The 21,319-nt window shown below is 46.4% G+C and overlaps 1 protein-coding gene across 1 annotated transcript in view; it reads left to right on the top strand.

Annotated features, from left to right (window-relative positions):
- The window catches only part of SEMA4F (ssemaphorin 4F), a 260,658-nt gene that overhangs the window by 216,465 nt on the left and 22,874 nt on the right, over nucleotides 1-21,319 (top strand). The window contains exons 8-11 of the mRNA XM_085642982.1: nucleotides 14,496-14,671; nucleotides 15,047-15,194; nucleotides 15,504-15,690; nucleotides 21,081-21,190. Of these exons, the coding sequence (XP_085499108.1) occupies nucleotides 14,496-14,671; nucleotides 15,047-15,194; nucleotides 15,504-15,690; nucleotides 21,081-21,190 (621 nt within the window). The remainder of the gene's footprint in view (nucleotides 1-14,495; nucleotides 14,672-15,046; nucleotides 15,195-15,503; nucleotides 15,691-21,080; nucleotides 21,191-21,319) is intronic.

The following is a 21,319-nucleotide window of genomic DNA, read 5'->3' as shown; positions in this document are numbered from 1 at the left end:
GCGGTGAACTGCCATCTACTCCCTACTCCGAATCACCAACTCCAGGAAAGCACCCCATCGGCTTATACTATCAATATCTAATTCGCCCTTATGCGGGTCCGCCTCTACCATATCTCTCTACAACAATGGCATCCTCCTAATCCAATCTTCTGGATGAGATTTTTCCTATCATAAAAAGGGCTGTGAACAATAATAACCCAACCACGATCCGAAGACACCCCAATGGGCCAGACACCAACCCTGCATCCCTTTGTACGCCCTCTCCTACACTGACCTCATCCAGCCCCTTCTCGAAAGAGAGAACCCATGCTCCCACCCTCTATCTCGGCCTACCACCACCCGACTCCTCACTCTCTATCCGGACTGAGCCCCTCTCCTTAAGTTGATGCTCCTGCCCACATAACCAGTGACCTCCACAACAGCAACCACAAAGTCCCTCCCTCCAGATCCTATTCTCGGCCCGCAATCCCTCCCTCTCCGAACTATCCCTACCTAGCCCTCCTGACACCGCCTGATCTCCTACCAGTACACTCATGATGAATATGCCTGATTTCATACCCCCTGGCATGACGAACCGTACGCCTTTTAGATGTCTCAATCAGCACACTTCCTCCCCATCTGCCAGCCTCAAGCTATTGCCTCCACCACACTGAAAATCCCACCGCAGGATATATCTGACCGTCAAATTCTTCCCTCCCTCAATACTAACTCTTCCTCCCAACCTGAACCCCCCCTACCAGCCCATGACCACCTGCCTCCCTCACCTCTTCGGAATCTCACCTCGATGAGATCTCACTTAACCTGCTACATCGTAAGGAAGATATTCTAAGACTTACCTCCTTAACCACTGAGTTGTTGCCCAACCAAAGGCATGACAGTTTTCAGAAGAATCAACTTGGCTCCCAATTAATCTCGCTCCCTAACCACAACCCTCGTGCCCCTCACTTTAATAGGAACTTCTCCCTTCCCCCTAGCACCCCCTCTTGACCCAGGAGATCGACTGATTGCCTCTCTGACAGCGACATCCACATACTTCTCCTTTCCTACTCCCCCCAATGAAGACACCACCAAGGTATGTCCGGCTCAAATCCAAACCATCAAAAGTAATCCCTACAGAGTATTGAGTAACAACCACAGAGGGATTAACAAAGCCAATCTCAAGCCGATCAACCCAAATTGGTCTGTCATAAACCCCTCCAATACCCACGTGAAATGTATGCGCGTTAATTTGCATGTCAGCTGTTAGTCATGAGTCTGACACCTATGACCTCACCTGCACTTATGAACTCGACCTTGTTATCCTGATAGAAACTTGGTTAAACAACTCTTCCGTCCCTATTTTAGACCTACTAGTCCCCCCTAGTCACAACATCTTTAGACTGGAGAGAACTCCCAGACCTGGTGGGGGAGTTGCATGCATTTACTGTAATACCCTAGAGGTAACTCGGGCAGCTTTGGATGCCCTTCCTGCAAAAGAATACCTTTGCATTATTATCGTCAGCAGTGACAGACATATTTGCAAACTTCATCTAATTTACCACCTTCTTGGAGACAACCTAGCTGTCATCGAACAAATCATGGAATTAATCTCAACTAACGCTGATCAACAAACTACTCAGAGGTTCCTTGGAGACGTCAACCTTCACTGGAACGACCTGAACGACTAGACAGACAACACCTTCAAAGCCTCCTTATCATGCCTCGAGTTGACCCAAATTTGTGATCGCCCTACTCCCAATGAAGGCCAGATCTTATCATAGCAAAACGGGGCATCACTACACTGGAGTCTATTCTGCCTTGCTATTGGACAGACCACTACCTTATTACCTTCCTCATTAAGGGCAATGTAACCCCAAAAAAAACTCAAGTAAAAAAAATAAAAAAATTGGAAACGAAATCTACAGAACAAAAACCTCAATTACTTATCAGCCCTCAGTCACAATTAACTGCCCTTCCCCCCCCCCCCCAGGTGGACATGGCGGACGTCCATGATTGCAGAGCATTACAATACCTCCATCCTGAACATCCTTGACTCGATCGTTTCCCTACAATTAAATATTGTATCCACCAAATTTTCTAAACCTGGTTCAGCGAAAACCTCAAAACTGAAAGACGCAATCGAGACTAGCAGAAAGACCCTGGAGAGCCTCCCCTTCCACTGAGAACTTGGAAAAGCTCAGATCACTGAGAAACACATACAACAAGCTCAGATCACTGAGAAACACATACAACAAGCTCAGATCACTGAGAAACACATACAACAAAAGAAGCAGAAACTCGAAAGCCAATTTCTTTAGAACCCAACTGGACCAAGCCAGAAAATTCAAGCAACAAACCAAGAACCAGCCATACCTTCCTGGTACTGGTTCCTCCTAATTGCGCAGAATTTGCTTTCTTCTTCATGGAAAAAACGGTCATTATTGTAAAAAGAGTTGCAGACAATAAGGGAGCTGGTACCATCTAACTTACCCACCATTAGTCATCCATCACAGTCTCAATGAACTGACTGCAGTCTACCAGCCTGACCACCACCACCACCGCATCAACGGACTTCAGCCTCCTGGCCTGACCACCACCGCATCAACGGACTTCAGCCTCTTGGACTGACCACCACCGTATGAACTGACTGCAGCCTCCCAACCTGACCACCACCACATGAACTGACTGAAGCCTCCTGGACTGACCACCACCACCACATAAACTGACTGCAGCCTACCAGCCTGACCACCACCACCACATCAACGGACTTCAGCCTCCTGGCCTGACCACCACCGCATCAACGGACTTCAGCCTCTTGGACTGACCACCACCGCATGAACTGACTGCAGCCTCCCAACCTGACCACCACCACATGAACTGACTGCAGCCTACCAGCCTGACCACCACCACCACATCAACGGACTTCAGCCTCCTGGCCTGACCACCACCGCATCAACGGACTTCAGCCTCTTGGACTGACCACCACCGCATGAACTGACTGCAGCCTCCCAACCTGACCACCACCACATGAACTGACTGAAGCCTCCTGGACTGACCACCACCACCACATAAACTGACTACAGCCTACCTGCCTGACCACTACCACCACCATATGAACTGACTGCAGCCTCCCCGCCTGACCACCCACATGAACTGACTGCAGCCTCCTGGCCTGACCACACTACCACATGAACTGACTGCCTGCAGCCTCCTGGCCTGAACTCCACCACATGAACTGACTGCAGCCTCTTGGACTGACCACCACCACATGAACCGACTGCAGCCTCCTGGCCTGACTGCAGCTTCCCGGTCTGACTGCAGGTGCTTGGCCTGCCCGAGGCCTCTTTACCTGACTAATGCCTCCTGGTCTGACCGCCGGCACATTGCCTTACAACTCCACTTCACCTGACTATAGCCGAATGACACTCACATGCCCAGACCATCCCTGCATAGGGATTGACCTATTCACGCTCATATGCTGTGTCCATGCGTACACATCCTGGCCATACCCATACCATGACTCAGCAGGTACACATTATTACAGCGCACCCTTATTGATCAGGTTCTAGGCACCACACACTATTCCTAAGATCAGAGCCTGCCTGTCAGTGACGAGCCCCACGCCCAGAGATCGCATTCTTCATCAGTAAGATGTAAACTCTGGAGAGCATCGTGTGTCCACCTCTTTCAGGGGTGATGGCCTTGGCTTTTGTGGCTGCGTCAATATATATATATATATATATATATATATATATATATATATATATATTACCTACTGGCGGTCGCCAGTAGGTAGTTATAGTTAGGACCCTGTTTCCATAGGAAAAACGCAACATTCTATTTGGAATAACTTTGGCGCCGGTCGACGAATCCTCGCGAAATTTTCAAAACTAATGGGGCGCTACGCTCCGCTCCTACCCTGAAAGTCTCGGGGGGATTCGTCAAGCGGGGGCTGAGATAAAAGGGGGGTCCCAAAACACGTTTTTCCCATGCATTTTTCCATAGGACCTTTAGACACAGCTACAGCCCGAACGGTTGAACAGAGTTCCTTGAAATTTGGCAGAGAGGTAGTCCTCAGGTCAAGGAAGTGCCTTTTGTAGGTTTGGTGTAAATCTGTTCAGTAGATTCTGAGAAAATAGCCTTTAAATCAATATATATATCTGAACCAGCTTACGGTGCGCTTACGGTGCGCTTACCGTACGCGCACACCGCCGTGCGCGAGCGCGATTCTGATTGGCTGTTAGATCTTAGTAAACATTCGAATCGGTCGAAACCAGGAAGCGGCGGCCGCCATTTTCTCTCTCGCAGTCTGAGAGGGGGTTAAAAAACAAAGGCCAAAAACATGTAAAGGGGCTGTTTAGACAGCTCCTAAGCACCCAGCCATGTTGAGGGAGTCCTCAAAGACCCCCCAAGGCCAAAAACAGAATTTTAATTTTTTCGATAATTTTCGCCGATTACGCTTACCGTACGCGTACGGTAAAAATTAATTAAAAAAAAAAAATTATCCATATTCTCCCCACCCCGTGAGCAAATCGTGCCCGAAGGGCACCATTTGTGCATGGCTTATAACAAATGTGAAAAATTAAAATATTACCTTTCACAACGAAGCGCATCATATGTCCTCCATGTGCGCACGGTGCGCGAAGCGCATCGTGCGTACATGGCCCATCTAGCGTAACGTGGGCACGCGGTGCGCATAGCGCACCGCGTGCCCACCGTGCGTGCACGGCACTAACTGCGTAAAGTGGGCGCGCGGTGCGCGAAGCGCACCGCGTGCGCACGGAACGAACTGCGTTAAGTGGGCGCGCACGCCACGAATGGCGTAAAGTAACTTAGCATTTAAAAAACCGTACAAATTCACTGAAAAAACCATAGGTTTCACACACGTTATAGTTAGCTGGACATTTCACTCGTAAAAAAACAATGAAATTTCCCCGTTCTAGTTAGTGCAGGCAACTATAACTCACGCGACCGCAATCTTCTGCTGATGCTAATACTGTATTTAGACACTTATTTGCCCATGTCTTCTTCCATTAAATTTTAGCTATACATATATTACAAATATTTTTTTTTCATAAAGACACATATGTCATCAGCAGAGGATTGTGGTCGCGTGAGTTATAGTTGCCTGCACTAACTATAACGGGGGAATTTCATTGGTTTTTTACGAGTGAAATGTCCAGCTAACTATAACGTGTGTGAAACCTATGGTTTTTTCAGTGAATATATATATATATATATCTCAATATCAGATAATCCACTGCGTCTTACTTTCCAAATGAAAGGAAGCACTGGAGCCGCGGCCACAAATCAAAGGTGTGTTTATTTAAACACTAGGTCCGACGCGTTTCGGAGTTTACTCGCACTCCTTTATCACGGGCAACAGACTGTGTTTGTTTCACATAGTTAAAGTGCCAGTGCCGGTCACGTGCAATAAACATAGTGAAAATACTATCACTCGTATTTAACACAACATATTATACAGTTTCTGTGACTTGACATACAAATAACTGATTGTAGTAAATTATACTGTGTGGAAAAGGCAAAAATAATCATTAGCAATGTACTGCATATTTTTCATAGTATAATGCTTCCTACAGGGTTTTTGAATAGATCGAGCTTTATCAACTCGCAAGTGCACGCATCACAATTCACGAGTGAAATTCCATTACCCCGCTAGCTCCCAATTGTCAGCTTCGCCTGACCATCGTGCCCCAGTGGGCTAAATCAGTAGTCAAAAAAGGTTTGTACACAGCCAAATCTGAGCAGTGTTAGAAACATGCTTGGGTGTTATGGGTAAAAAACACTCTCCCTTATTAGAGCCATGGCAAAAACATATCAACATTGCTAAAGGTACAGCCCCAGTGGGCATTAAATAAACATTCAGAAGAAAATTCTTAGACTTGATATGACATGATAAACGATTAAAACTGCTCTCGCAGAATCAATAGAAGATAGCCAAAATAACACCCATGTCAGTAAGCAATTTTCTTCAACATGCTCAAAAAGAATGAATTATATAATCTTCCACGTAATTTTTCATCAGTTCCGCCAAGTCATCTGTAAAAAATTGGATAAAAGACAATTTGTCATAACAATCTAAAGTGCACTAACCAAATAAAAATAACACAAAAAGTTAAAAGCACACAGGAGAATTTAGCCGAAATATGCTGTTGGTGACTTCACAAGTGTACTGACAGCTCCTCATCAAGATTAAGGCCAGTAGGGGCCATGGTATTGTATTTGATAATCGTCTTTGATTCCAACCTTCTCAGCTCTCTTGTCCTGTTACCACCCCTACACCTAAGAGGGATGTCATCCAGAACAACGAACTTGAGAAGATTTGGATTCTGGCCATGGAACTCATTGAAGTGACGTGCAATTGGATAGGTTTTATCATTCTTGGTGATTGCTCTGCGGTGTTCGAGTATTCTAATCTTGCACTTATGAATGGTGCTGCCTACATAACATTTGTTGCAGGGGCATCTAAGTGCATATACTGCGTATTCAGTATTGCAATTCAAGTGTTTTTGTATTACAAATGGTGCCTGTTCGTTTGAAAGTCTTATAGATTTACAATTGTTACTGAATTTGCAGGCTTTACAGTTGTTGCATACAAAGAATCCCTTTATGTTACTCTTTTTCTTGTCTAACAGCATGCTTTTGCATAATATGTCACCTATTGATCTGGGTTTTCTAAAAGTAAGTGATGGGTATTCTCCCACGTACTCTTTCAAATCATCATCATTTCTAAGTACATCCCAGAATTTTTTGAGACTTTTTCTTACTTCCCAAGCTTGATTATTGAAGGTGGTAATGTACCTTAAACGTTCTTTCGTGTCCTTCTTAACTTTCATCTCTACTGGACATAACAGTTCTTGTCGATTTAGCATCTCAACTTTTTCTGAAGCCTCCTTAACCAGGGTTTTGTCATATCCTCTAGCTAAGAATCTCTCAGTCATAACTTTTTTCTCAATAAAATATTGTTCATCATCGCTGCAATTTCTGCATGCTCTTAATAATTCTCCGAAGGGAATGCTGCGAATGAGATTTTTAGGATGACAGCTGTTAGCATGTAATAAACTGTTTCCGGAAGTTGCCTTCCTGAACAGTTTAGTACTCAACTTATTATCATTGATTAAAAGTTGTAGATCAAGGAATTCAAGACTGGTGGCATTAATGTTGCAAGTAAATTGTAAATTGAGATCATTCTGATTTAAGCCATACACAAACTCTTTAGCCAGGCTTTCTGTACCATTCCATATACAGAAGATGTCATCAATATATCTTAGCCAAAGGACGACGTGGTCTTTGAATAGTCGGATGTTATTGACTACCTGCTCCTCCCACCAGCCGAGATATAATCCTGCAAAACTGGGGGCGAAGCAGGTTCCCATCGCCGCCCCTTGTATTTGTTTGAACATCTGATTGTCAAAGATAAAAAAATTCTTGCTCAGACACAATAAGATCATGTCAAGTAGCATCTCAGTGTGGAAATAAATGACAGTGATCGGTTTTTTAGAAAAAATCTACATGCTTGTACCCCCAGGTCTTGTGGAATGCAGGTGTAGAGACTACTCACATCCATACTCATAAGTAGATAATTGGCATCCCAATCAACATTGTTAATGAGTCTTAAAAAATCACCCGTGTCTTTAATATATACCATGTTGACGCAGCCACAAAAGCATAGTGGCGCTCAAGGCCATCACCCCTGAAAGAGGTGGACACACGATGCTCTCCAGAGTTTACATCTTACTGATGAAGAATGTGATATATATATATCCTCCTCCGGTTGCGAGCCTGGTCTGACCCAAACACCTCCTAACTCCGTTCCTCCCAATCTCTGTCCCCTCTACCTAAGAAGCCTGTCCCCTCCAATACACTGTCCCGTAATTGATCGGGCCAACTCGGACACTGTTTTCCAAGACTTCGACGTCAACTGAGATCATCCAAGTGGCAAAGCCAATGGTTGAGGCATGTGTGAGAAGGTGGCCTGATATATGCTGTCCACTAGTCCTAGTGGGCACCTTGTATCAGTCCAAACAACCCCTTATGGTGATAGGTTAAAGACAACCTTTATAGAAAGCTATCCTAGTGGTAGTTATGGAGAGCAGCCTTCAGACTAAGTCTTGAAGGAATGTAAAGCAGCTTGTTTTACCAGTCTATAATCTCTTGAATGATCAAATGAAAAGACAACCACACTAGGTATATATTTTAAATATATGTATTTAAGGTTAAACACACCCCTCTAGTCTCTTTATGAGACAGGAGTTCGAAGTACTAAAGTTACAAGTGATCAAGCATCAGTAAAAGCACAAATACACGTTTGAGCCCTAGGGGCGTACCAAACCATATACCAAAAAAGTGGTATAAGAACCACGACTGGAATAGGCACTAGGCCTATTGCCTCTAGAATCGCTGGGACCCCAAGGAACCACCCAAGGTAGTGACACAGGGGACCCATGGGAGCTTTATGCAGTGTGAAAACACAACCGCGGGTTCCTATTATCTTCTATGGGGAATGTCGCGGTTGGAAATTTAAAGATTAGGGACACTTCTAATGGAGTCAGGACCAAACCCTTTTGGACTTAAGAAGTTCTAGGGCTAGCACCCTCGAGAGCACCGGAGTACTGGAGTTACCTCACCCAGCGAAGCCGGGTGCATAGGTGTCTTTTTGTGTCGCGCCGCGTCGTCGATTCCAATGGGAGCCTGCAAAGAACTGCTGCTGCTGTGAAGAGGAGAAGTGTCCGGAGAGATCCAAGCCTGGATCTGGGATGTAAGAAACCTGAAAGCAGAGGGGACAGAGTCTGGGTCACTTGCCAGTGACCGAGGGCAGGCTGGATCAATGCCCACAGATGTTGGGTGCTTCAGGTGAGTTCATGGGTGTCTTGACTCTTCAGCCACGAGGTCCAGGAGGTGTCGACGAAGTCCACGAGCCGGATTCGAACTGTTCCACAAACTCTGTCGAGTGCTGCGGTGTCGGCGACCAGAATGGACCCAACAAGCCTTGGCAACGGCAAGTCACTGGAATTCAGAGAAAGGACTGCGGTGCAGACCAGCAAGTTCTGAGGGACTCACCCAGCGAGGGTAAGTCAGGGCATGTCTGGAACAACCAGGAACGCCCAATCAGAAAAGGAGTTGCCTTCGTGGGGACCTGCTAGCCAACGGGCTAGTGATCGCGAAGGAGCCTCGAGCAGTCGCACTTGAAGCTGGCCCACGGGTCACTCGTGAAGTGGAGGCCAACAATCTTCGGTGCAGGAGGTGCTCAAGGCTGGGGTTACTCGGAGCCCAAAGCACAACTTCGAGGAGGACCAGGAAGATAGTGTTGCTGCAAAAGTTCAGAGTGTTCAGGGGTCACGGTTCCACGTCACCCACAATAGCCACGGGCCTCAGCTTTGGAAGTCTGGAAATCCACCTCTGGGGATGCAGAGACTTCGGCGTCCGGTGGGAGCTTCGGAATTGCAGACCGGTCAGTTGCTTCTTTGGTGCCTGCCAAACAGGGGAGTCACTCCTTGACCCCAAGGGAGATCTCTTCAGTCTTCTAGTCAGGATAGAACGTCGAAGGTCCAGGATGTACGTTGCAGAGTTTCATCCAGGGTAATCTAAAGTCCTAGGGACTGGATTCCTATACTTATAGTAAGTTTAGGGGATGGACTTACTCCAAGGCCCCCCCTATGGGTGGGCCAGGAAAGAGGGGTGGTTGCACCCATTTTCTTTGTCCAGTTTCACGCCAGAGCAGGGGCAGGTAGCCCCTGCAACCGGTTTGAACTGGAGTATGCACAGGGACACCAAGTGTGCCCCCAGTGCAGAACTTCAAAGCACCAGAGAGTGCTCCCGCCCAGCCCCAATACACATCAGCCTGTCTGGGGAGGTGGTAACACCTCCCCTCGACAGGAAACCTATTGTCCAGGCCTCCGCTGCTGGAGTTTCGGTCAGCAGCAGGAGGCCAGACCCGTGTCTGTGGCAGAGGCATCCATTTTGTGATGCCAGGGCTCAGGAAAGTCCTACCGGGTTTAGCCACTGTGAACATGTCTCTCCCTCTAGAAGGGTGGAATGCTACCCCCCCCCCGCCGCCAGGACTGGCGGGGGGGGGTAGTATTCCAAAGCGTTTGACACCAAACACAACATGTTTTGATGCAGCCATTCCAAAGTTAGCATTTACCGCGAGGTTATAATGCACTTAAGAGTATATGGTATGGCTGTATCCCAGAACAGCCATAAGGAAGTATTTCTGAAAGCTGCAGAGGGGCTCAGCTCATGCACCCTCTCACATAAAACCAAGCACTCTGCCTTCAGGATTGTCAAGGCCTGCCATAGGAGTGGCTTATAGGTTTATATGTGTCTGTATAGGGTAGTGATATAGGTAGCCTATACCACAGTAAGGGGTGCAAGCACACCCTTACCCAGGCTGCAGTAGCAGACCTGTGGTGGTCATTTTGGAGTGCGTCCCAGGGGTGGCATAGTACATGCTGCAGCCCCTGGTAGGCCTCTGAGGTACCTATGCCCTAGGTACATAGTATACCATATACTAGGGGCTTCTAAGGCACTCCAGAATCCAATTAGATATGTACCTAATGTTCATGGAAACCATTTTACAGAGAAAACAGATAGACTGGGGCCCTGAATAGCAGGATCCCAGTCCAACTAAGTCATAAACCAGCAAAACACCAGGAAAAAAGTGGGGGCAACCAATATAGTCAGATTCCACCTTCCTACAGCATGTATTGTTGACGAGCCCTGATTGAAACGTCTTCAGGCCCAGAGATTTGCCCAGGTGATCCATCTTCAGTGCTCATGCCGCACCTGATGCCGTACAGAAACCTGTGAGCCAGAGTGGATACCTCTCTCCCACTTCTAGCACCAATGCTTGCTCACGTCTTGATTTACAAAAGGCGAGGGGCTTGGACGCGTCTCCAGAGTGAGCCCCTCTCGCTCTCCTCCAGAAACCTCTTCATGTCTTCAGACGAAGAGCAGCCGAAGCTTATTTTACCCTCCATGGAAGTCAAGTCCAACTTTCTGATTAAAAACTTGCTGCCTCTCTCTAGTTTCCAAGTCTCTGCTTCCCTTCAGTGAGACATTTCTTCAGCCCATCTGGCTGCTTGGGAAAACCTCTCTCAGGCCCAGCAGTCCACAGATTGTAACCAGACAACAAAGGACTATCTGTGTGACCGGAGGTTCTTCTCTTCTCAACCTTCACCAGATAGTTTGGTGGCCCAACCCTTCTCCTCGAAACTGAAACCGAAGTCCTTTCCCGTGGCCCCTGCAGATGGTCTAAAAAGGCTGGACTGTATGAGGCGTGCGATCTTCCGGCAGCCTCGCCTTTAGCATGGTGAACACCATGCGGTCTTCTGGGTTGGTTCACGCCCTATAGGAAGTGGTAAAGTTGAGTGTTATCGGTCTTCTGAATCACATAAAAAAGCCCTTCTTACACTTGACCAGCAGTTGTTTACATCCCTAACAGAGCCTGAAGTGTGCTCTGGACTCTGCTAATGCCTTTATTTGGTCAATGGACATGACTTGCGCTTTGTGCCAACACGCTTGGTTGGATTCTATTCATGGGCCTTTCTGCTGATGTCTGTGAGGAAATGGGATATATTGTATGGTGTGGTTGTGTGACCTCACTGTATACTATACTTATCAACCCTTTTAGGACCCCTGGGTTGTTGTGGGTAAAGCAGTCAGGCTTCAATAAAGGAGCAAGTGTTAAGCATGTAAACAACACCAAAACTATTTAAGAAGAAAGAAACACGACCCACGAAATCTGTCATCGATTTATAAAAACCGACTATATATTTTTGAATTTATGGACACCAAAACAAAAAAAATCCACCGAAGGGTTATGTAGGTATACATATTAAAAAAAAAAAAAAAAAAAAAAAAAAAAAAAAAAAAATCACAACTTTTCACTTGGCTGTGAACAAGCACTGGCAATTTCAACGAATTTGACACTTGGAAACTTTTTCTGTAAAACTTTGGTTGAAGTGGAATGCAATTACTTGGAGTTACTGTGGGCAACCAACTCCGGCAGGGAGCCAGTCAATGGGATCCACAAGTTTCTAAGAAACCGTTACCTCATTCAGAAAAGCAGTTGTCAGTCCTGTTCCGGTGTCAGTGACTCCTTGTCATTGACTTTTTTGGAGAGGTCCTGATGCAAGGGATACAGGATGCTGGAGATGCTGTGCGGTGGACGGGGCCTCCCTGGGACCACTCCTCGGTCCATGGTTTTGATGGGGTGACTTTGACCAGAGGGATCGCCATTCTTCGAAGTCTTGTTTGATCCAGCAAAAGTTCAGTCACCACTGGACTACTAGTCTCCAGACACAACAAACTCAGCAGTTTCCTTCTTTTGACAAGAACTCTCCCTTCTGGGTGACCAAACTGCACTCCATTGACTCTCCTAGGACCAGCAGACTCTGGTGCAATGTTTAAGGATCGCGTCTCAGTCTCCCGGGTTATATTGCGACTATCCAATGACCCAGGCTACCAACTCACCCAGACAGGTTCTTCAGCTTTGCCAGCCCGTACCTGGAACAGGACGTCAGCCAACTTGGAGTATCTGCTCCCAAATGGACTTGAATGACGGCTTCTCCACAAGTAGGATACAGCAGGCACAGCCCTTTCCTGTGCAGGCCCAGGGAGCAGCCAGTACAGTCCAACTTCAGTGCAGCCTCTTCTTTGCTGGGTCCAGGGCCAACAGGGAAGTCCTTCTTCAGTCCTCTTCTCCTGTCCAAGTAATATCTAAGTTCTGGGGGACAGGAGTGTCTCTTTTATGTCCAGAAAGTGCCCTTAAGAGAGGTTGTGGTGGCTAGCTTGTGGGCTACCTGGAACCTTCCCTCCCGACAGCAACAAATTCCAGTGGAGAGCAGCATCAGGCCGTCCAAAGGTGCTCTATTCTGCCCACTCCCAAGATGTTGGCACTCCTCTCGTGGTGTGTGGGGCTTTGAACACCACTTAGAAGTGTAACTACCATAGGGCTACACGCCCACGGGAAAACCGGTTTTGCAACTGTTTCCCCCCCTCTGTCCCCACTGCCGGCCTGTGTACCTTCACCATAGGGCAGCCCCTCCCAGGTGTGCTTGCCAATAGCCCTTCAAAGGTGGCTTCTCCTTTGAAGCTCACCTTTTGGGCCAACACCCAAAATAGTGGCTTGCCTGGAGGAGGAAGCGGCCAGCCACTATTTTTACCTTTCCTGGGTGTAGTTCACACGTCTCTCCAGGAACGGCAGAAGGCTGTCTCGTGGCCGGCCTCAGCAAGTGGCCACTGGGCAACAGAGTGGCCACTTTCTAAAAGTTACATGTCGCAACAAGTTATATTAATTTTGACTTTGGAATCCAGTCTTGCTTAGTGTAATGAGTTGTTTGATGCACTTGGAATTTAGCACCGCTGAGTTACCAGTATGCAACTGTGAACTTGCCAATGGAGACACCAACCTTTCTTGCAGTAAAAACATAATGTGGGTTTAGTGTCATAGCATGTTACACATGTGTTCTGCTTTTTTTGTATGCTGCACCCTACCTTAGGACTCGGTAGGCCTGCTGTGTTGGTAACTTACATATATTAAAAGTGGAGTTTTGGGGCTTCTGCGATGCCTTAAATGGCAGAGTAGAGTTTGCATTTAAAACTGCTTAACTAGTCTGCAGCGGTAAACTGGGAGCCAGGTTTCACTTTGTTGTACTTGTGGTGGCACATCTAGAGCTGCAGTCCACGATTGACACTTTAACTCGCGGGCCCTCGGTGCACCTCGTCCCATATACTAGGGACGTACAAGTTAAGCTAAGCCAATAGGGTGTAAGCCAAGCAGCCACACTATTCTACAACATAACATTAACACATTGGCAAAGCCAATACCTCTACCTAAACACTTTAAAAGTCCCAATGGCGAGACCTATTGGCCATGCCAATGCTTGTTCCCTCTCTCATCACCACCTTTTCGCCATTACACAGATACCTAGTTGTCAAATGGGGCAGAAAGTGGGGGAAGCCTGCAAAAAGCTTGTTTCCTCACAGTGCCCAAGCTACTCTTACGGACATGCCATTTGATGGCGTAAACCTATTTGATGTAACAGGCGACCTCCTATTTCCCCTTTCTCATCACCTCCTTTTTCCCCTCTCTCATCACCTCCTTTTTCCCTCTCTCGTCACCTCCTTTTTCCCCTCTCTCGTCACCTCCTTTTTCCGCTCTCTCGTCACCTCCTTTTTCCGCTCTCTCGTCACCTCCTTTTTCCCCTCTCTCGTCACCTCCTTTTTCCCCTCTCTCGTCACCTCCTTTTTCCCCTCTCTCGTCACCTCCTTTTTCCCCTCTCTCGTCACCTCCTTTTTCCCCTCTCTCGTCACCTCCTTTTTCCCCTCTCTCGTCACATCTCTTTTGCCTCTCTTGTGCATGGTCTTGTCTTATTCATCATGTTTTGCTCTTTTTCTCAGTCCTTTTTTTATCACCGTCTTTCCTTACCTGTCATGTCTCCTCTGACGCCAACGTATCTACGCTCATACTAGTTGCTCTTTCTCCTTCTCAGGATGACAGGGGTGGCCAGAAGACTCTCCAGAAGCGCTGGACCACTTTCCTGAAGACACAGCTGTTGTGCTTAGACAGCCAGAGTGGTGTGAACTTTAACATCCTCCAAGACATTTTCACCCTGCCAGGCCGCATCTGGGAGTCCACTGTCTTTTTTGGCATCTTCTCCTCTGAATGGTAAGTGTGGCTCTCATGCCTGGTCAGCGTCTGCTGGAGCAGCTTAAGCACCCTGCAGGTCTCTTTTGCCTCCTTCCTGAACCCCTCTGGGCCTGTCCACCTGGTGCTTTCCTACCCTGTCCCCTGGTGTTTTCCTACCCTGTCCCCTGGTGTCTTCCTCCCAATGTCCCCTGGTGCCTTCCTCAACACATCTCTCTGCTATCTTCCTCAAATTGTCTCTATGGCATGTCCCTGGCTCTTTGTCTAGAGCCATCCTCACCTTGTTCACCTAGTGCCTCTTTCCTTTGTCCCCCATGGGCCCCTCTATAATACTCCCTTCATTCAGTCCCTCCTGTGCGTTGACCTTGATGTGCTGGGCTTTGTATTGGTCAACAGGGAAGGGAGTGCGGTCTCCGCCGTGTGCGCTTACAATATCCTTGACATTCACAAAGCCATGGAAGGCACCTTCAAAGAGTTTCAGCATTTGTGCGACAAGTGGACCACTGTACCCCTCAGCAGTGTCCCTGAGCCTCGGCCGGGAACGGTGAGTACAAGTTCCACTCTGAGGCTCCTGTGAGTTCATGATGGTTGGGCTGAGTGTTGACAGTTGGAGGCACTGTGGTGAGTTTGGGGTAGGGGATAAGTGGGGGGAGTCGGAGGTGTGGTGAGTGGCAGTCTGGTGAGACTTGGAGTTGTGCTGGTATGAGTGAAATTAAGGTATGGGATTAGTGGGGGGGAATGACGTGGATGTAGCGGAATAAGTGTAGGGTTATTTGAATATTGGAAGTTTTGGGTGTGGAAGTTGGGTGGTAGTTAATTCTCAGCACCAACCCCAGTCTCTTTCCCTCCTCAGTGCAAGGGTAACTTTCCTGACCGCGTGCTCACCTTCATTCGTGACCACCCCCTCATGGAGGAGAGCGTCAGCCCCCGGAATAAAGTGCCGATGCTGGTGAAGCAGGACACACGCTACCGCAAGATCGCTGTCCGTAATGTGGCTGCTCTGGATGGAAAGGTGTATGATGTTTTATACCTGGGAACAGGTGAGCCTTATGAACAGCATGGCATGCTCTGCATGGGTGCACATGAGCTGTATGAAGTGCTGCACCTAGGCACATGTGAGGTGAAGTGCTGTGCCTAGGGACATGTACATGGACATGTACATGTACCTAGGGACCTGTTCACTTGGGACCTGTTCACAGGTGAGGTGAATGAAAAGCATGGCATGCTCTACATTGGTGCACGAAAGCTGTATGAAGTGTTGCACCTATGGCACATGTGAGGTGAAGTGCTGTGCCTAGGGACATGTACATGGACATGTACATGTACCTAGGGACCTGTTCACTTGGGACCTGTTCACAGGTGAGGTGAATGAAAAGCATGGCATGCTCTACATTGGTGCACGAAAGCTGTATGAAGTGTTGCACCTATGGCACATGTGAGGTGAAGTGCTGTACCCATGCACAGGTGAGGAGAAGTGCTGTACCTAGGCACAGAGAGTAAATAAACACACCACTTGATTTCTTTCAAAGACTAAATTCAATTTATAGTGCAAAATTGTTCAAAAACATACATTTATTAATGTGGATGCGGTTGCTCAGAAGTGCACAAGAAGATGCAAGGTAGCAGTGCTGTTGTGCAGAGTGTTATAGAAAAAAGAAGAAAGAATTGAAAGAATAAAAAAAAGGTTATTGTTTTCACTTCAAAATTAAACAGTGGCTTAAGCGGTTCCAAAAGCGCCAAAACAACATAGGCCTGTTTGAATGCTGCCTTATTTTAAACTCTAGTCCGTAGTAAAAGTAGATGGTCAAGGAATGAAGACTCTTGGAGGAGAAAGAGGGGAAAACAAGGTCCCAATCCCCAAGTAGCCGTATTATTGAGTCTAGTATAGGTTACGTATCTGTCCTTAACAGTGGGGAATCCCCACCCCACTGCCAGTAAGAGTTCCAAAGGAGTGTCAGGACAAATCTTGATTTTGTTTTGTAATTTTTGCGGAAAAAATTCCAGACTGCAGTTTTCTTTTGTACAAAAAGTGTTTTATGCAGTTATCGGGTAACTGCGACTTTCTTGGGTGAGCAACAGCAGATTACAGCCATATTCAATGAAGAGGAATGTTTTTTTCATCATATGATAATAGGTCTTGTGTATACCACCTCTCCATTTTTTCTTTGATGTTGTGAAGGATTTCCGGTGTTGGGTCCTGTAGCAGGGGTTGATAGCAAGTACTATCCGCTAGTCGGCCCTCTGCTTCAAGGATATAGTCATCAATATGTAGGGCCACTGGCTTACCACCTTTGTCCGTTTCTTTCAGAATCAGATCCTTCCGATCTTGTAGTGTTTTTATTGCTAATCTCTCATCCTCGGTGACATTTTGTGTTAAGAATTTGGATTTTTTCTGGTATTTACAATATTCTTTTTCAAGGTCATGGGTGACTGCAAAGTGAAAAGCATCAATGTTGTTGCCCGTTGGTAGTTGGGGATTGAAAGTAGATTTTCTGACAAGACCTGTATTGAGGGATTGGGTTGTATCAATGCCAAGCTCCATTGCAGTTTGGGTCAGAGTTTCTGGGTCTGAACCTTGTTTACTGAGGTTGGTCAGAAGGTCGATATTAGTAAGATCTTCAATAGATAGATCCGAGGTTGTAGGTTGCCATTGTGTTTGGCGTGTATTTTTGCGGTCTGCAAAGAAAACTTTGAGTTTTAATTTCCTTGTGGATTTAAAAAGATCAATCGAGGTTTGTGTTGGATTCCAAAGGGCAGTGGGGCAGAAAGAGAGACCTTTGTTAAGGATACCTAATTCATGGTCATAGGGTCATAGTTGAGAGATTTTTTACCAGGTTCACTCTTGATATGGTTTCTTCTCTAGTTACTTTCTCCTGGCTATGGTGGTATCTCCTGGAGTTGAGACTTGTGGTCGTCTGTATTGTTTGGAACCTGCCGACGTTGTGGTATTTGTGACGTTGGGTGTCCTTATACCTAGTCTGTATCTGAGGACCTTCTCGAAAAAATTTACTTTGCATCTGGAACTATCACTTTCAAGGATTGGTGCTGGTGATTCTGTGTCAGAACTGGAAGAAGCCGCTGAGAGTTGCGGCGTTTGTTCTTCGTTGGTGTTAATTACAGGTTTTGTGTCGTAGCGTTTTTTCAAAAGTGTATACCCGTCCAAACTGGTAATCTAGTTGCTCACGGCGGAATTTACGGTTCTTTCATTTGATTATATCCTCCTCGTATTCATCAATGACTTTATTCAGTATCTCGTAATTCTTAGTTGTCGGATCTCCCCAGTTAGAGTCCTCAATGTGTTTTGTCAGGTTGTCTACCTCTGTTTTTGTCTTGTGATATTCTTCTTCTGCATGGTCAATGAGTTGTCTGATCATGTTATTCGAACATTCTTTTAAATTGCCTTCACGCTTTTCAATGTAGTCTGGATATGTTGTGTCGGCGGGTGGGAAAATCAAGATTCTCAATCCTCGTGAGATTCTGTCAGCTTCCAAGTACTTTTTGAGGGAGGCAGCCTCCCACCACTTAGTTGTTTCTTTTTTAACTGCACGTTCCAATGATTGGAAGGTGTTTCTCGCCGATGTAGGGTTAGATTTACCCATTATGGTTTTTGTAGTGACTGGGTTAGTTGAGAAAGTCTCTTCTATTCTGGTAGAACGTTGTGCTCTTCGATCTTGGCAAGATGCCATCTGTGTAATGTCCACGTAGTAGAGTACTGGTAAGGTTTGGTTGAGATTTGTCAAATAAGTAATATTCGTACTCGCCGGTTGTTTAGGGATTTGACCGGTTGGAGATCTTGGAGGAGAAAGAGATCTTGGAGGAGAAAACAAGGTCCCAGTCCCTAAGTAGCCGTATTATTGAATCTGATATAGGTTACATATTTGTCCTTAATAGTGGGGAATCCCCATCCCACTGGCAGTAAGAGAGTTCCAAAGGAGTGTCAGGACGGAAGGAATGAAGACTCGTCAACCAGAAGGAATGTGGATATCCAGACCAGGAAGGATAATGTTGACGTTTCGACCCGACTAATGCCTGAATTAGGTTTTCTGACTCTGCATCGGGTCTTCATCAGGACAAACATAAAACCAAGGGTCAACGGGCAACCTGGAGTGGTGTGAGAATAAAGACTTTGAATCAGTACAGGCACGCCGGGCCAACTTTCTCCGGGTGCTCAAAAGCCATGAAGGTCATTCCAGTGATTCTTGTAATATTAGAAAATAACATTTCTCCAGACAGCTTCATATAGAGCCCAGAATAATAAGTGTATGAAGGGCACACAGTTTATAGGACAACTTTCTCCTGATGTGCTGTACCTGGGCACAGGTATGATGTGCTGTACCTGGGCACAGGTATGATGTGCTGTACCTGGGCACAGGTATGATGTGCTGTACCTGGGCACAGGTATGATGTGCTGTACCTGGGCACAGGTATGATGTACTGTACCTGGGCACAGGCATGATGTGCTGTACCTGGGCACAGGTATGATGTGCTGTACCTGGGCACAGGTATGATGTGCTGTAGCTGGGCACAGGTATGATGTGCTGTACCTGGGCACAGGTGAGTTACAATGATAGTGGTACATTGAAGGTATGTTGTGATGCAGCGCGGCTATTAAAAACCTTTTTCCCTTATGGCATTAACCCAGAAAACCCCTACCTCTATTATAAACCTACATCGGTGGGGCCCATACACCGAATACACAAATCTATTCAGTTTTCTGGATTAATGATTAATAGACGAGCTGCAGGACAAACGGGGTACCTTATTAAAATAACCGAATATACACTATACACATTTTATACAATTTATCTTTAAATTGTTGGTTCTAAACATCAATGTACTCCGCTATTCGGTCGATGGACCAACTAGTAGAATCAGTTGATGGCGATTAAGTCCAGCTCAATCACAATTAAACGTTTAAGTTTTATTAATTATTTTAATCTAAGAATCACAGACTCAATTTAGAGTTAGCATATGGTTTTATCTGAAATTCATTGAACAAAAGTAAATAAGTAGGTTTATTAAGCAAAATACATTCAACATCCTCAGTAAGCATTTAAGTAAAGATTAAAATAGAAACGGAAAATACTCATTACCCTTGGCCATAGGGCGCTGATGAGAATGGTTCACCAAAACGAAGAATGACTGACTGTCCCTCTAACCTGCTCGGACGCAGTTCCCTCCCGTGGCAATTCCCGCGACGGTCTCGTTCCTACTCCCCATCAAAGTCCGAAGTCAAAAATGACAGAGTATCGCGCAGTCTCAGGATAGAAAAATGAAGGAAGGTTGAACAACATAACATAAGTGCAGGCTGATTTTCTACCCTTTCTCTAACTCGCTACACTCAAAATTAAAATCTTTAGGGGCTGAATTCATTCTAATTGGTCCATTGGAGGGGTGGTGGTGGTCACCTCATCGCCCTCCTTGTTCGAACCAGTTTGCAAACAGTAATGCATACAGTGGTTCTCGTGATCCACAATGTTCAAAGTAAAATTGAACTTGTTCATGAATTTGTAACAACTCTGATGGTCATCTTCTGTAGCTCAGTTCTCCCATCCGTTCCCATGCATACATACTGAACTCCTGGCACGACTCCCGTTTCACATCAGGCTGGCCTTGACATCTCTCACTCCGGGCATAGGCCGCATACACGTGACTGAAGCATCCACTCTGCTCGTGCACGGGGCCTTCTTCAGCGCACGCAATCCCATCCCTCTCCAGCAGCCATTTCCAGGCGAGGCCTACCAGGCCCGAATGAAACTAGTATAAGAACAAACACGACATGATTTAGACATAGAAAATAAGCCTTTCTGTTTACCGCCCGTCATTCTATTGACCCGCGTTAGATGTTACCTGGCAATAGCGACATTCAAAGCCATTTTACTTATCATCTGCATTCGTTGCCACAGTACAATTTTACTACATAACAAAATCCATGCAATTTTACTCTAACCACACAAAACCTATATTATTAAATTCACACTTGTAAGTAAATTTAGATTTTGCAAAAGCCAGTTAGTTTTCCCACATGAAGTGTCTAATATAGGTGCATTTGTTGATTAATACATGCGTTCTAACAATTAGTATCATTAAAGTTATGAAGTCATTCATTTTGAAGGGGTACAAAAAATATTTTGTTTTCCCCTGCTCCATCAGTTGCGCCGTACCTGGACATTGAGGGTAAGGTGTGTTGTGTCTGGGCACAGGTGAGAGTATGCCCATTGCTTGATACAGATGACAGTGTGTTGTGCGTGCTGCACGTTGTCACAGGTGAGATGAGATGCTGTGCCTGGTGCAGGCGAGATATTTGTACAGGGTGATGTGCACATTTGCGATGCTTAGAAAGTGTGACTTTGTGCCTGGCCTGGGTGAGAAGGGTCACTGTGCACACGGCTCCGAAACCCTCTCCTGACTGTCCATGGTCTCTCTGCAGTTGACGGACACCTCCACAAGGCGGTCAGCATCAGGACCACGACATACATCCTTGAAGACCTGTCCCTGTTTCCTGAGGACCAACCGGTCGATAGCCTGCAGCTGTTTGAGGTAAGGCCTGCCCAGGGAGGTGGTAGCAGGTGGTGCTTCGATGCAGTTTTACTTGATTTTAGTTGGAGAAAGACCATGTCTTTGCCTTCCTGTGGCTCGGGTCAGAGGGTGTTGAGCTGTAGCTTCAGG

This window comes from Triturus cristatus, chromosome 2_2 (assembly GCF_964204655.1).
Source record: "Triturus cristatus chromosome 2_2, aTriCri1.1, whole genome shotgun sequence".
Taxonomy (NCBI): domain Eukaryota; kingdom Metazoa; phylum Chordata; class Amphibia; order Caudata; family Salamandridae; genus Triturus; species Triturus cristatus.
Note: the sequence above shows the minus strand (reverse complement) of the source record. Positions and strands in the feature narration are given on the sequence as shown.